Source organism: Charadrius vociferus, unplaced genomic scaffold (genome assembly GCF_000708025.1).
Source record: "Charadrius vociferus isolate BGI_N301 unplaced genomic scaffold, ASM70802v2 scaffold477, whole genome shotgun sequence".
Lineage (NCBI taxonomy): Eukaryota > Metazoa > Chordata > Aves > Charadriiformes > Charadriidae > Charadrius > Charadrius vociferus.
The window spans coordinates 2,035,564-2,052,189 of NW_009649449.1; the positions used below are offsets into that span (position 1 = coordinate 2,035,564).

The following is a 16,626-nucleotide window of genomic DNA, read 5'->3' on the forward strand; positions in this document are numbered from 1 at the left end:
CCCTGGGAAATGTGGAGAAGGTACTGGCTTTTAACTGCTGCCCCTGCCATGCTTTCTGGACGTACGGGAATACAGGTGTGCCTGTAGAAATGTGTGAAGACATGTGCGTGCTAATGGCACCTAAATATAGCAGCTGCTCCATGCTCCTGTTCACCTGTCAAATGACTACTCACTCTCCCAGGCTTTGTTAAATCGTAGATATTACTCACCTCCGTGACTAATTCCCTATGGAGGGCCCTTAAAGAGGTTTAGAAAACAAGTCCTTTGTTGCTCCGAGGCACAAAACATTATGTCTTTTTTTCTGAATTTGGCTAATGATAAGGAGAAACTCCTGTAGATAGACTTACCCTTGAACTGCAGACGGGGAGTCCTCAAGCAGGTTTTCTCCGTAGCAGCCTGGCGCCCTTGTGAGGAGGTGTACGCACCATTTCTTGCAACACTTCCCTGGGTGTCTGCAGGGAAGACCAAAGCTGTTAATTGGAACTGGTGATTTCTACAGGAGGAAAACGCGATGGAAACATGCCTAGGGTGGGATTTCACTTTCACTTTCATGGACTTCTCAAGTGCAGATGCTTGCTGGGTAAACCAGAGCTGCTTAACAGTGCACAAGAGGATCCCGCGACTGCAGAGAAGTCGGTGTCTTCTTGGAACTGCAGGGGGGGAGTTAGGATTGGCAGAGTGTAATTGGTAAAGCTTGTATTTGGCTGGGATCTTTATTTTAACAGGCCCAGAAAATCACCAAGTAAATAATAAGTTGGGACCTTAAATTTGCTCTCCGGCACCTCTGACGGCAAATTATACCCAAGTACATTTATTCAAGAAGGAAGAGTGCCACCTATTGAGTCACAAATTTCCCCTCCTTCAGAAGGCTGAGTGTAGGGTATCCCATCCAGGTACTTTCCGAGCACAGCTCAGCATCATTCACGTGATGGGAAGGAGCCACAGCCTGGGGTGGTATACTCATGCAAGAGAAAGCAAAAGCGTATGCACTAAAAACTGTGTGGTTTTTATTTAGATTTTTAACCACGTACTGTGTTTTAAAGCAGTGAATGTCAGTTGCAAAAGTTGCCATCGGCAAGCTTCCGAATACAGACCCTCCTGGAGCAAGTTCTCTGTTTAACAAACTGAAGGGAAACCTAAAAACCCAGCAAATTATATTAATATGGCTTTATGTTCATTAGACTGATGATTTGGTGGCTTTGGGTGAAAGAAACTACTAGACTTGCTTCAGAAGAAGTGTTGGATGTGTGGGCAGGTTTGTTTCTTCATGCGACTGTCTGAAGTCTGTCCGTGGCTGAAGCGTTGCTGGAAGCCGTGTAAGCCCGTGCTGTCTCTGTCAGCAGCTTAGCGGCTGACTTAGTTTCCCACCTCAGGAAAATGCTTAAATGCCTAAGAGGGAAGATACCACTTTCCAGACAAAATGATGTTTCACCTTTAAAAGCATACCCCGCCCTCCCACCCCCCATTTTGTTCCAATTAATTTTGGTTCTGGTTTTCACTCCCATGAGAGATGAAGTTTTTTTCACCTGCTCAGAAAACTCTTCCCTTTGGTATTTCTTTTTTTTCCTTCTGGCTTCTTGTTTTTTATTCTTTTGATGAATTATTTACCTCTCTTGGGCTTTGGTTTTTTGTTTTTTTTTATATTCTCTTTGTTTTTGTCTTCAAAACATACAGCTCCCAACACTCCCTTATAACATACAACCTCCAAACACTCCCTGCTTCCACGGAGTACTCATTGGAAAGCCACTGTATTTGTTGATCATCTATTTCTCGGCATTATATTTATATATACAGATGTATTGTAAATCATGCCGTAACTTCTTGTGTTGCTCCTAATGTGCTGAGCCAACTGGTTGCATATATCTGTGAGTAGTTTTGGTTTGGCCTTTGGTTTTGTTAGTACACACAGTCTAAGTGGAACCCTTGGTTCTAGGTGCTGCGCGGGCACAGGGAATGATGAGCACTACCCCCAGTGCTTGTGGAACGCGTTCATGAGGCAAGCAGGTAGACGGCTTAAGTTCAGGATAAAGTTACAGGCATAGCGTGTTACACACAGGTCTTTACAGACTGCGAGCAGCAGTATCGGATTGTCCTTCAGTTACTCACGAGTAGATCTCAGGTAGGTTTCTTTTTCGGGGGTGCACTGGTTAACTGAGTGGTGGGAGCAGCAGGTTTGGAGGTAGGACCATTCTGTTCCACTCTTGGATCCTGTACCATTTTACTGTGTGAGGATAAGCAAGTTGTCCCACCATACTTTCCCTTGGTGTCACTTGCCTAGAAGATGGTATCAAAGTACTTCATAGCAAGAACTGCATGTCCTCTTTGCAAAAGCCGCAGCCCTTGAAGTGAAAGGCTATGGACTTGCGAAGTGCTGTTACTGATGTGCTGGAGTTGGACTTTAATGCTTGCACATCGTGTCTGTTGGGTGAGAAGAATGGGTTTCACATTGTGATTCCAGGGACTGCACCTTGTGAAGCTGATAATCGGTTCCTGTTTGTTGTCGTCGTCAGAGCTGTGCGATGCCCGCAGCAAGTCAGCTGTCTGACACCCTGGTTTTTTATAAAGCACCAGAGCTACGAAGTTCACTGCACTGCCTCTGGATTTGGTTCCCTCTCTCCTGGCACAGTTAATCAGCCCAGGTAATCTGGTTTCTGAGTAGGAGTGGGGTACGAGAGCAACTTGATCTTGTAGCACGGCCTTCCCCGTAGAGGCAGACTTTCAGATGTGTTCTGGTGACTGCCATGTAGCAGCTACTGTGAAGCCCATAAAAGTGCACCACGGAGTGAAATATCTGCACACTGTACCAGTAGGTTGAGGGAGAGATGTGTCTTTGCCCTGACTTGCTTATGTTAAGGACGAGTGTCATCCTCGGTCATGACACACCTCTTTCTGGTGCTCTCAGCCGTGCAGCGTTTTGATGGACTGAGGACATGTCAGTCCTTAGCAGTGCCAAGAAGAAGGGACTCCCCTGAGTCGAGAAACTAAGCAGGAATTTGGCTTGCTTTTAGCCTCATGCCTGACACTCTCAGACTCTCTTTCCTTTCATTAATTCCACTCTGAGCTGCAGCTGAAGAGCACGTATTAAAACTCTAAGGAGGCATGTCTAGTAGTTGTTCAAAATCAGTTAATTTTTTATTGGATTTGGAGTCAGACTTCATGGGCCAAACCCACCCCTAGAGGACCGGGGATGGGGAATTGCGGACAGTCGGGACTTACTCCAGATAATTGACTTTCTCATCTGTGTCCACCTTCATTCTCAGATTCACCTAAGAAACCTCCCTATCTTCACTTCTCCGCAGTGCTAAGGCTCAGAGGCCTTTGTCCCCAGCAGCCTCAGCCATCAAGATGTATTAAATTAAACATACACACACATCACAGCCCTGAGGCTGTTAACCCCCCCGTGCACACAAATAATCCGTTGTGGTCTAAGTAGAATAACTTATGGTTGGACCCTGATCTAGTCCAATTCATTTCCACACCTGCGGGAGTGACCTTCAAAACTTGCTCGAGGCTCTGTCTCAAAAGTCGTTTTCTCATTAGTGGAAATGAAATGTATTGTGGAGCTCTCGCTCTGCCTCTGCGTCTCTGGGGGGACGAGTGCAGAACAACACCGCTGCTCCCTGCCCGCGAATCACGCCAGGCCACCGCGCTCCCACTTGGTTTTCTAGAAACCCTTCGTCCCCGTCTCCTCCTCCCTTTCCCTCCGCAATAACGTGATTAAGATTAAAGAAAGTCCTTGCAGCGTGTCTCCAAAGGTTGCAATGAGCCGGGGCTGCCATTTCTCATGCTTGGGGCTCCTGGGTGCGCACCTGCGGTGGCTCGCAGCCTCCTGCCACCCCGGGACGCTCTGCTCTGCCCTCGGTCCCCCTGATTACCTCGTCTGCTTTGGCTTGGCCTTGTGGCTGGCCAGTCCCAGGACTGAATCTCTTTTAAAACAATACAGTTTATTCCCATAGTAAACAGATTGTAGAATTGCTTGGTCTGGTACCGGTGTTTACTTCCAGCTGTCATCTCTGTCTGTGGTATTATTAGAACATAAGGGGAAAAAAAACCCCAAACCCTCCTGTTGTGCTTCGAGTCCTTGCCATCCATCAACCAGGGGTCACGGTAACTGCAGATCATATGCTCGGGTCTCAAAAACTGCAGGAAATCAGTCTTTGTTACATGGAAAATAAAGCAGTCTATGGGGAAAATAACCATAAATGTTCATTATTTGTACAGGAAAATCAATTTGTAGGCCAATTGACCAAATAAAGTAATACAATTTGCTGGGAAATCCCCCAGGTGTGGCAGGCAAATCATGAAGTGGAAATGGAAGCAGCAGTTTTCGTAGGTAGTCTGTGGTGGTTTGGGGGTGGGAGGGCTGTGGGGAAGGCAGAGAAAGCTTCAGAAAATGAGGAAAACTACAGAACAGGGTACCTTTAGCTGTGCAGCCAGTTGCAGGAAAGGTACTAGAGAAAGGATAAGGGGAAATGGGCTGTTTCTTATTTTTATATCGCAGAGGGTGGTGGAAAGAGGTAACAGTGCCACCATACAGTGTGTGACAGCGAGGAAGGAGCTCTTCAAGGGGGTGACAGACTGAGAAGTGGAGCTCTGTGGTGTGGCTGGAGGCACGTGGAGCAGGGGAGTCACAGACACACACAACCCTTCTCGGTTCTCCTTCATTTTGTCATCTGCCCGGCAAATCTTGGGCAGGTCATTTCCATTGTGCAGGCTGTGTGTGGAGTAAATCAGATGATCGCCCCGGAGTGACTTTAAGGTGGTTCTGAGTCTCGTGCCAGTGGTAAATGCCATTTGTGGCCTTAGCGCAGCACTGATTGTTTGTGAACAATGACACCCAAGTGTCGGGATGGGTACTCTGTGCCGGGGCAGCTCTTTGTCACAGGTGCACGTTGACACTGGTCAAGTTAAAAAAGCTCAGGATCAATTTGTTGGTCAGTCCCTTCCAATCATCTGAACCAGATTCTTTGTGCTTCCTTCAGCGGAGGCTGCGTGTCTGCGCACGTATGAAGGCAATGAGATGGGGAGGGAGAGCAGGGGAGATCTTCAGCTGTTTTTTACTTGAAAGGATGCATTTCTGACTGTAGGACTAGAAGCCATCGCTAAGGTGTTGTAGTCCCATTCCTGTGATAGTTGAAAAGGGTCCACAGAGCTGCTTTTCCCCACTGGATGTGACCATATTGTCTCTTTGGCTTTGGAAGCACAACGTGTCTCTCCTGGCTCTGCAACAGCCTCTCTGTGCCTTAGTTCATCGGCTTACATCCCTTCATCACACTTTGCACCACTGTGAAACGGACCTACTGCTCCTCACCGGCCTCCCAGATGTGTTAAAAGCCCTTAAATAACAAAAGCTTATAAAACATGTTGTGCTTTCCAAATGAAAAGTGTTGCATAAGGGCAGTGTCCCTGCAGCAGATGACAGGCTTACTGGCTCAGATTTCACTCGCTTTTGGCTCTCTGTGGTAGGGACGGGGCTCCAGAGAGGCTATGGCTTCACGCTTGTGCATGCAGCAGGTGTCAGAGCTTTTGATGTGGAAAAAAGGGTCCTTTCAAAGGACTGCAGACTGCACTCTGTTTAGACAAACTCTGCCAGTCATGCCACATCCGTGAAGGAACTGCACCTTTCTCTGGTTTGTTTTGATATTGATAGTTTAAGAGTAAGATGTCTGCGTAAACACCAGGCTTTTTTTTTTGCAGAAGTGGAAGCAGTGGCTTGATTAATATTTGTAGTTTTGATGTTTGCTTTGGATTTTCAAAGTTTGCTTTGCTGTCGGGAGGGTTGAGTTGCTCTGAGGAAACTTTGTGGGCAGACCCGGCTGTTGCTCACTCGGAAGGTGGCAGCTCTCTCCTCGGATTTTTCTGATCTGCTCTTCAGTGCTGGGATCAGACTTGAGACGCGACAGTATGTGGATCTTTTTATATCTTTACCAGCCCGAATGATCTCTGTGCAGGTGTTAACTGAAGGCTGGAGCTCAAGGTTCTTGAAGAGGCATGTCTACCATCCAGGGCGGATGGTGCTGCGCTGCTGGGTGGTCCTGTCATGGAGGCAGATGTGGCTGACTTTTGGCACCAGCCTCCCTGGGGAATACTAGGATGTAATGCGAAGCTCTGGTTACTCTGTCTCCGCTGTGGGGAGCAGCTGCTGTTTCTCTGCTCCCGTCAGTTTGGTTGATTCAGTTTTGAGGGAAACTGCTGGGAAAGAATTTTTTTTTTAAGCTGAGAAAAATTGCCCTCTGGTTAGTTTCCATCTCGTTGTGCCCATGAGAAGAGTGGTCCAGCTGTGGGGATGGACAGGAGGCGTTTCTTGGCTCAGTGTAACACCAGGGTGTTTGAGGTGAGTATGGCTGGGGTTAGGGACTGACAGTCTGCCACTTCCACGGATGCCCTTAGGAGCTTACGTTTTCCAAGTCATCAGTGATCATGGGCGCTTCAATATTTTGGAAGCCCAGCTTTTAGGATGGTGTTGGATCTGATTTTTCCAAAAGAACCAGCTGTAGCTCTCAATAACTACAGCAGCAGCAAAATCTTCTTCTATATGGACAACTAAAGAAAAGGAGGAACGACTCTCAACAAATCCAGGTCTGTCTATGCCATTAAGTGATGATAGTAATTATTGATCTTTGTAAAACACACTGAACTGTTTAGATAAAGCCTGTTTTGGTTTCTATTACAGCAACAACATGCATTTTGGGAGGAACTGTTTAACGTTTCTGTTTGATCTCTATGAAAAGTTGTTCTTTATGACAGTGAAGACTTATCAAAAAAGAAAAAAAGAGCTCAAAGCAGAACTTGAGGCAGAAATTGCACTCTACCCAATGAAAAGCTACAGTGCCTGGTCCTCATTCTTGTAGGACTTGAACAAAGCCTGGGTCTGTCCCCTTTTGGCTGAGCAGGCTGTAAGCCACACTTGGAAATCTCAAGGATCTCAAAGAAAAGCTTTAAGTGTGTGTCTCCGAAGCAGAATAAAAGTATAAAACTCAGTCAAATTCCTCTTGATGAAATACTTCAGACTTGCTCGCAAAGGCCGTGTTCTCTTGGACCTGATGTAATGAAACTTTGGAGTGAAACATTAATACCTGGGGGAACGACGGACAGTTATTTTGTTCTCTGGTCTTCTGTTACTCGAAAAGTACAGCAGTGAAGTGCGTGAAAAGAAGGGAAAATGTCTGAAAGCATCCATGCTCTTTTGCTCCTTGTCTCTTCACCAGAGAAGAGAAGCAGGAAGGGAAAGAAAAAAGAGAAAAATAAGTACGTTTTGCTTTTATTTAGGAGATAACATCAGTGTACCACATCCTCAACTGGCGCAAGTTGACTTTTACTCCGTTAATACTGACTTACATTGCCTGAGGACCTGGCTTCACACCTCTGCGTCCTTCTGTGCAACCTCAGACTGAAATGGACAAAGTTATTTGATGTGGAACAGACGTAGAAAACAAAGACTATTCCACTTTTCAGCCTTCTTCCAAAGAGTTTTTGAAAACAAGTAGCTCTAAAGGACTGATAGTTTTTTCTATCTTAGCGTTACCTCCCTTCAAAGACTGAAAATTCCAGTTGACTTTTCCAGAATAGCATAGCTCTCACTCTATTAGCAAATTATCCTTTAGGCTTTATAACTCACTCAAAGGTAATAAATGGGAAATGTTCTCTTCTGTTCACAGATCATGTTCATCTGTTTCTTTAGGGCTTCAGAAAATAATGTTGTTAATATTGATGGAAAGAGCTGCAGCTTCCCTTCTGTGTAACTTTCTTTTGGTTTAAAACATACATATTTTCTCCAGTTATAGTGGTACCTACCGCCCTGTTTCTGTGCACAGCCTCAGACTTAACAAGTCCTTCTTTGCTCCAAAGAGCTTACACTATGAACAGTATAGAGGAACAGGTATAAGGGAGAGAAAGTGTTACTGATGGCTTTTTACAGCTGGGAGACTGAGCACAGTGGGGTCAAGTGAGTTGCCCGGGATCACGCAGGGAAACTGTGGTTAAGAGTGATTTTCTTCTTTGATACACCTTTCTTCTCTCTGTCTCTCAAAAGATAAAATACCCTAAAAATGGGCCTGGGCTGTCTGTGCTGGAATTGATAGCTTCCGTATAAACTAGTTGATGACAACTCAGAACCGTTAATGAGGAATGGTCAAGTGTAGACCTAGAGAGCCTGACGGGGTGCAGGTATTCCCAGAATCTGTTGACCCCCTGGCTACAGCCCTTGGAGCTGTCTGGCTATGCCGAACGGCCTCCTCAGCTTGCCTCTAGTCATTGCGAGAACTTGTAAACCACTTCCAGGAGCTCTGATGAAGAGTGCGACGCGGTCCCTAAAACCTGGAAGAGCCTTCGTGGTCTGTACTGCCTTAATTTTTTTGCCTGACCATTGCTGTGTGTTCCCTTCCGCTCCCTCTGTACTTTGGGCCGTCTCTCCTGCGCTGGAACAACTTCCAGAGTAACATGGGTGTCACTGGAAGGAGATGATAAATAATAACCCCGTTAGCGGTCAGGTTAAAGGGCTGGACTGCAGCTGACGGGGAGGCAGGAGAAGAGCTGCAGCGGCAGGCTGCCGGCTGTTGTTTTATTCATTTGTTCATTACTGAACGCTGGAGCAGGAGGTAAGATGAGAGGCTGGGCAGCTTCTCCTGCCTGTGACCTCGCGGTTGACGGAGAAACCAGTAAGCGCAGGGCAGCAGGACTGCGCCCGTACCGGATTTGCTACCGAAACAGTCGGCCTGGTAGCACGTTGGCCTAGAACACCTAATGAAGGCCCAGGGGAGAGGGGAGGATTATCTTGGAAGGCAACTGACCCTTTCTTAGGTGTTTACACTAATCACAGCCGAAGGTAAATGCAAACCCTGACAGTTATTCTACAGGGGGATCGGGGGGTCCACTGCTGTGTAATTTCCCTAATTAAAGCCATTTGACCGGGTTTATTATTTGGAAAAGTAAAAGAAAAATATTCCAGGCTGTCAGAACCTCCTCCTTTTCCTTTTCCCTATCTTTATTATCTATAAAAAGAGAGAGAAAATGCTGTCTGGACTTGAGGATTTCCTTCACATATGGAAAAGATTTAGCATTCTTCAGCTCCCAGTGCTGGCAGCACACAAACCTCCCCTCTTACCTCCCCCCAGCGTTCCCTGTCTGCTCCCTGTGTTTCCCAGATCTACGTATACAGAAAGAATGCATGTGCTGTTGCTTCTGCAGGGCTTTTTTTATCGGATAGAAATAATTGTTGAGAGTTGAATCACAGGCACGTGAATCATCTTGCACGCAGCTTTGATTTTTTTATCAGTGTGCAAACTCTTTGTGCATTTGCATTTCTGTGCCTTTTTTCTGGTACTGATTTGGATGCTGAAGAAGTGGTGTCCGTAGGGAGTGCACCTGCTCATCTTCTTGGGTCAATTCCCAATGGGATCAGATGTCCAGAGTTTGGCTGGCAGTTCATGTGGACTGGCAAAAGCTTTGCTTTCATGTGCTTTTTTTTTTTTCCATGGAGCTTTTTGCCTTTCAGCTCTCATAGCAGAGGCCTTTCCATTGCTGGGATCAATTAAATGCTCACCAGGGGCTCTCTCTGCGAGGAATCTTTCCTTTTTCTGGCTGGCTTTGAATGTCACACCAGGGCGTTCAGCTGTTTTGACCTTGTTGCGGTAGCTCCCAGGGCAGGAAACCTTTCCTAACCCTCCCTTCCTGTCTCTCCCCCAAGTCCCATGCTCTCCACCCGTCATTCCATCTGCACGCTCTCCCAGGGCTCTTATGCAACAGCTTGGATTTTGGTATTCTTGGCTGGGAGAACAGGGCTCCAGGGGAGAGCTATGAGGGGGTTGGATGGGTCGGGGGAGAAAGATTTTGTTTTGTACCTCCACTGACCTTGCTTAGCCACACAGAGCGGAATTTCCCCCGCTCTCTGGAAAGGAAGAAAAATCACCACTGTTTTCTTTTCCATCTTTCTGATGGTCCGTTGCTTTCATGACAGAACGGTCAGGCTTCCAGGCTTCTCCTCTCAGGTAACCTACCACTCTTCCCAAGTTGTTGAGTTTGTTTACTTGTAGTTGCATCTCCAGACTTGGGCCGTCGGTAACTTTAAATTGTGTGTTGGTACTCATCTGATTTTTCCTGGGGAAAGGAAATATGCCTGTCTGTGCTTTTGAAAAACAAAGCAACCCCCCACCCAGACAATACTTTGAGAGGCAATGAAAGCAATTAATGGTGTCAAAAGACCCTAGGAGGGTGAAGTGGTGAGTGACTGAGCGCTGGACTGATGCAGGGACGGCTGGGGGGGTACCCGAACGTGTCTGGGGAGTAGAGGGTTATTGACTCAGCTCCAGCTGTGCTTCCTTAGCTGGTATCATAACCCACAAAATTAATCTTTAACAATGTATAAAGGGAAGAGAGCCCTAATATGTGAGGCAGTTCGGCAGTGCCCTCGACACTCACCCTTATAAAAGCTTTGGAGAATTGCGGAAATGTTTTCCTTTATAGTTACACTAATTAAAGAGAGGATAAGTGATACTCTGTTCTCCACCCCCCACCCTCTGTCCAAGGGCAGGGGGAAATCCTGGTGTTATGAATGGAAGGTGCAAGCTCTGGAGAGGTTTCCTCTGAGCTGGGTTAGTGTTTGTCCTGAAAACAAGCATCTTGGACCCCTCTCGGGCACCAAAGAGGTGGTTGGAGGGTGCGTTGCAGGGTAGGGGAGAGCCCCTACCTGTGCAGGAGCTCTGCAGCAGTGTTTTGGCTGGCTGTATTTCACCCACAGACGGACGTGTTGAGAACAGGTCCTCCGTGGGGATCCTGTGTTCCCCCTGCTCTCAGGGGTATAACGTGTTCCCTACAGCACCTTCTGTCTGCGCTCTCCCAGGCAGGAGCTGGCAGCAGGCAGCCTGGCTTTGCTGGACCGAGCTGTAAGACCTATTTACCGCTACATATACTTCATCTTTTTGCTGGGGGTACTGCACCTGTACTAACAGCTGTTGGCTCTGCAGCTATAGAAAATGCTCCTTCTGACCCATTGGCCAAAACAGTCCTGCTAGTTTAAGCAAGCCAGCTGGCAAAGCACACCTTCCCCCTTTTCTTTGTGTGTGTAAAAATGGAGTTATTTAACAGGAGGGAGCTGGAGTCCCAAGATGCCTGGCGCTCTGGCAGTAGGTGACTATTGATTGGGTTGTTTTCCCAAGCATCAGACATCCCGATGAATATCAACAATTTGAGAGGCAGTTTTCTTTTTAAAATAGTCAAGCCTTCTTACAGGGCTCATGGTTCAACATCAGCATCCCATTAACGTATGAGATCACTGTGCAATGACACTGTCACACAAATACAAGCTTTTTTAATGGGGGATTATGAGGCTTACATCAAATAGCTATAAATCCTAATGTACCTCCCCATACATAGTGGTGCCATTGCAGTCTCTGGGTGTATTCTTGCACATAACCCCGCTCTGCTGAGTGCGTACTTTACCACCTGCCACTGTGTGCCAAGTGGTAGTTGATAGCCCTGAATCTAAGTAGCTGTAGGTATCTCAATATACTGCTCAGCTCCGTGGGTACATTCCCGTCCGGTAAGCTGCCTGTACAACTGGCGAAGGACTTTAGCAAAAGCCAGAGTCATAGGAATGGTTCCTTGGATGGAGTGCTGCTCACAAATGAGTGGGTTTTATTTGCAGCTTGGACCAGTGCCCTTTCAAGTCAATGGAAAGACAATTGATTGTAGCAGGTTCTGGACCAGGCTTCTGGCTACCTTTGTGCTTAATTTAAAAATAATGTGTATATACTGGTGAACGCCTCTAAAGAGATTAAGAAAGTGCAATTGATTCAAAACTGACTATAGATGAACATAAAAGGCAAAATTGATTGGCTCAGTCTATTTTAATTTTCTGGGAATGGAGAAATGTAATAAGTAAATAAATAAATAAATAGAACGCCCTAAACCTAATGGCAAAAATACAAAGTACACACAGCTTTAAAAAATGCATTGCTGGTGATGGGATGCAGGTCTATACAAGGGCGCTGGAACCACCGTCGCCCTGGTTCCAGGGCTCGTCGTCCCTGTCTGGCCCCTGGTGGGAACAAAAGTAGAATGGATCATCTGTGACCAGAGATTGCTGCAGATGCAGCTTCTCTGTGCCATTCGTGTCGGTTCATTTGTCTTTTAGGGGAAGAAGCTCTGTGTGTGTTAGGTGATACCTAAATAGGTATGTATATACATATTTGTATACTACAGATATAGCCATATATATGTGTGTGTTTATATATGTGTGTATGTATACGCAGCAGCTTCAGGCCTAAGGATACAATTCACAGAAAGGCAAAGAATAAGCATTCTGAGGAGCAGGAGAAAGGGGGAACCTGTGCTCCTGGGCAGGTGGGCTGTTTCTCTGGGTTTAGTGCCTCCCTGTTTGCTGCACTCTCACTCTTGTTAGGGCTGATGAGTCCCTGGGCAGTCACTGAGACCCGGTAACTGCTCGAAGGTACCATAATGGCCATAAAATGATTTTTAGTGTCTGATCAGTGCCGTTCTCTTTAGCCTGTGAAGTCACAGCAGAGAGTGAATTGCAATTATTTTGAAGCGGAAATTTGCACACCCTCCCTCCCCTCTCCCTTTAATTGTTATGATAAATTGCAACTTCAGAAAAATATATAAAGCTTTGGCATGATAAAGCTCATGCTGATACCAAGTGCTAGCTTTTCAGCATGACAGAAATCTGGTGCAGACAGTGCCCTCCTTGCTTTGCTTTTCATTCCCTTCGCTTCTCCCTTTTCCCTCTTCTTTTCCCCACTGTCCTTTGGACACCGTGCTGGTGGGAGTTACTGAGCTGGCTTTAGGCAGCGGGTAAGCTCTGCGCGCCTTCTCTGTAGGCACTGGCGCAGGAAAGGGGGCAGGGGTGGAAATGCACCTAGGACGCAAAAAATACTTAAGGGTAGGAGGCGCACAGTTTGTATGGCATGATCCTCCAGGCTGCGTAGGGGAGCCGCCAGGGCTGAGGGAAGGCATTTGCTGGTTGTCGCATAGATGCAGTTGACCCCGCACACCATAGCAATTCTCCTCCCCAGGTGGGTCTCTGAGAGTCCCCAGCGGTATGCACAGGAAGAGTGTTGTCCTGTGGCTGTGGCTGAGCGCTCGGACTCACCACAAAGCCTGTTGCTGCTCGATCCAACTTTTGTACTTGGGATACTGGGAGATACAGGAGCATTCACCTTGTTGCTGTCCAAGGGTGCGTTTTTTTTCTTCACATGTCTCTCAAGAAAAAAGTGTGTGTCTTTTTCCTTGTCTGCATGTGTTTTCCCATTTTTAAGCCAGTTTGGCCCACTGCTCTTCACTCCCTTGGGTGTCTGCTGTTCACAGACAGCTGTGTTCTTGGCTTGGAAGTGCATCAGGGTGGGAAAGCTCGTGTGCCTCTTTGGGGTGATGCCTTCCAGATGGATTTAGCTAATTATCACAACGATTAGGGCTCCCCTTCATGACTACAACTGGAATTTATTGACAGAGGTAAACAAGAAGTTTTTGTTTTGTGTTTGTGGAAAGTTCTTAATTTGTTTAATAAAAAAACCATGGGCTCTTCTTTCACTTAGTCTTGCTCCATTCCCCCCTGCAGAGCGCCTGACTGGCTCTCCCAGGACGTTTTCATCTTGCCAGGTTTATTTGGAAAGTTGGAGTTGATGTTTCAGAGAAACGGTTGTTAGTCAAATGTTACTCTGCACTTACTTGACCAGTTTCGCACACCTTTCTTCCTTTTGTTTCAGTCCTTGCTAAAAACATACTTCTTTTCTGTGATTTGTCCTGTTGAAGGAAGTATGCCTACGTACCTGTACAGCGAATGGGCGTGAAACTGTGTGCTTCACTTCCCCTCGCTGTGCTTCCCTTCCCAGTTTCATGATTTTGTTTGCTAAAATTTTAAATTCTATGGGGGACAGACATTACAGTCTCCCTGGGTTTCCAATGTACGTCTTCCACTCTAAGTGCTTGTATTATGGCTCTCTGTCTTGATCAATCACAGATCGAGATGAACACCCCAAGTGCTAGAAACGTGTTCTATCACAGTGAGAGCTAAATCATAGAACCATAGAATGGTTTAGGTTGGAAGGGACCTTAAAGATCATCTCGTCCCTCGACACCTCCCACCAGCCCACCAAGCCCCGTCCAACCTGACCTTGAACACCTCCAGGGATGGGGCAGCCACAGCTTGTCTGGGCAACACACTCTAGTTTAGGCTGCGCTAGGCTCGTGTCTTCTTGTGGATCAGGCACAAAGGGTGCAGAGACAGAGTAATCTGTAATACATTCTCACTGCTTGCAGAAGATAGGAGGTTGGGACCAGGGTCGTGTTGTGCTGGGTTCTGTACACAAATACACATGGAGTGAAAAAGCGGCTTTTGCCTCCTGGGAGTTTTCCTCCTGTTTATTTGTGTTTTGTCAGAAGTGAATTGTTGAGGGAGGTACACTGCCAGGACCACCTAGGGAAAGTCTGCACAAGGCAAGACCTGCTAGATTCATCTGAACACGCAAACGACCAGTGAAAAGTCGCCTCAGTAAGTCAAGTTGAAATCGATGTGGACTGTTCACTGATGTGAGAGTCAAACCTGCTGCTGGCTGGCACAGGCAGTTTTCCCTTTGCAGTCAAAAGTTCTGGATCATCTGGATCATATCTTCCCTGGGCTACTGGCAAAGGTTTAATTTAACCTATTCTGCTATGTTAATGTGCCACATCTGGTAGGAAATAGACTGGTGTCTAATTCTGCTGCCGTCTTCCTTTCCTGTTGACATGGATGAGACGCAAGCTAGGAATGAAGAGGTGGGGAGGGGCAGGGAGTGCATGACTTGAACATTAGAGCCAAAAGAACTAGATATAGATATTCCTCTGCTGAAAAGTCTTTTGCAAAATGAACATAGCCTTTGCCCACCCAACATACCAGTCTGAAACCTGCCATGACTAACAGCATTGCCTTTGCAGGGCAGCCATTTGAGAGGAGCTGCTTGGTTCTGGGTTGCCTAACCAAATTCTTCTTTTCTTCTCTTTTCCTCCTGCGCTTTTCCGTTCCAACTAATTCCATCCTGTGCCAGAACCGGGGTCGCCTGGCAGAGAAGAGGACGATCCCCTTACCTCCAACCAGGATACCGAAGAAAGAGCTGACCTCGATTTTCTCGCATAGTGACGACAGCGAAGAGAGTGATAAGAGCAATGGTCAACACCCTGAAGTAAAGCAGGAGGAGGATCTCCATATCAGTATCATGAAAAGAAGGTACTTTCCTGCCAGGGAGTGCTGCATTACAAAAGCAAAGACAGAGGAAACGGGGCAGCGGGTGACCAGCCTTTGTGGGCCAACACTGCCCAGGCAGCCCAGTCAACTCCAGGGCCTGAAATTAAAGTGCAAATGTCACATTATAGCTCAGAAAGGGTCGTTGGGTCCTCTTTTCTACTTCCTCAGTCCTGTTTGGGGCGAGTAGGGCTCTATGGGGCCTGGCAACATGGACCTTGAATTTGCACCGAAGACATCTGTATTTGCAGAGTATAAATTGTGTTTCAGCACTCTGTGTCTTTGTGCCTGGTGAGGCCAACGCATTGCATGACCAAGAAGTCATCTGTGCGCCTTTCACATAGCTGTCTGAATATACACAGAGGTGTACGGGTCCGAAGTCCTGCCTTTTGCTTTTAATTGTCCCCAAATTCTGATGCGATGTGAGCTGGATAATTTAATGTTGGGGAACAAAGTTTGGGAAGGAGGTAGCAGCAATGGGTGTTGTTAGATGTTCTTGATTACAGGTGTCAAAGGGCATAGCCGTGTCTCCCTGATCCTGAGTGCCTCTGTAGGCTAAAAGTAGAAGTAATGGAGTTGCAGTAGGCAGAGGGTCGCTCAGATACTGGGGATTACCTCAGTGTTTACATATTTTGATCGTGTCTTTCTCAGTACCTTATACATGCATCCCGGAATCATTCAGGGTTGAAGGAAGAGGAGAAGGGATTGCCTCGAGTTACATTCTGGTAACTCACTTGGGCTCCCATGTATGGTCTCAGTGCCCGTAATATTCAGCTGCAAAATTTTGGGTTCTCTCATCCCTGTGAAAAAATATGATGTTTAGAAGACCTGTAACTACAGGAAAATAAATACCTAAAGGCACTGTGTCTCAACCTCCCATGCATATCATTGCAACTCATCTTGATTGTCATCTTCCTCTGATGCATAAAATCACTCAGATTCTAAGACAAGCCCTATAAAAACAGAGGAGTGGAAACCGAAGGCATGTAATTGCTTTTCTTATGTTTTATGTGTTTCTTGCTCCTGAGTAGATAAGCTATTTCCCCCCTTGCCTTCCAGCAGATGCTGGCACATTCAGCAGCTGAGAGCTAGAAAGTAGGGAGACAAAACAGTAACCGGCTCTTCTCATAAAACCCGCCTGTAATTAAAGTCTGGGTTTATCATTGCAGCTGTCCAACAGCCATGTTCAAGGGTTATCGCTTGGAAATGAAAAGGTGTTTGGGGAATGCATGTGGACTGTGCATGCGCACAGGAGCCGCAGAGGAGAGGGAACCCTCCTAATCAGTTTTGGTAAAATGCCCTTCTTCTCCTGCCCCCTTTAATTATGCTTTTAATTCTGCAAAATTACAGTGCTAGATTGTCTCATTAGGAGGGAGAACAACATGATAACTATATAA

At 46.6% G+C, this 16,626-nt stretch overlaps 1 protein-coding gene across 1 annotated transcript in view; it reads left to right on the forward strand.

Moving 5' to 3' along the window:
* The window catches only part of SAMD11 (sterile alpha motif domain containing 11), a 122,926-nt gene that overhangs the window by 20,905 nt on the left and 85,395 nt on the right, over positions 1-16,626 (forward strand). The window contains 1 exon segment of the mRNA XM_009889574.1: positions 15,036-15,214. Coding sequence (XP_009887876.1) covers positions 15,036-15,214 — 179 coding nt within the window.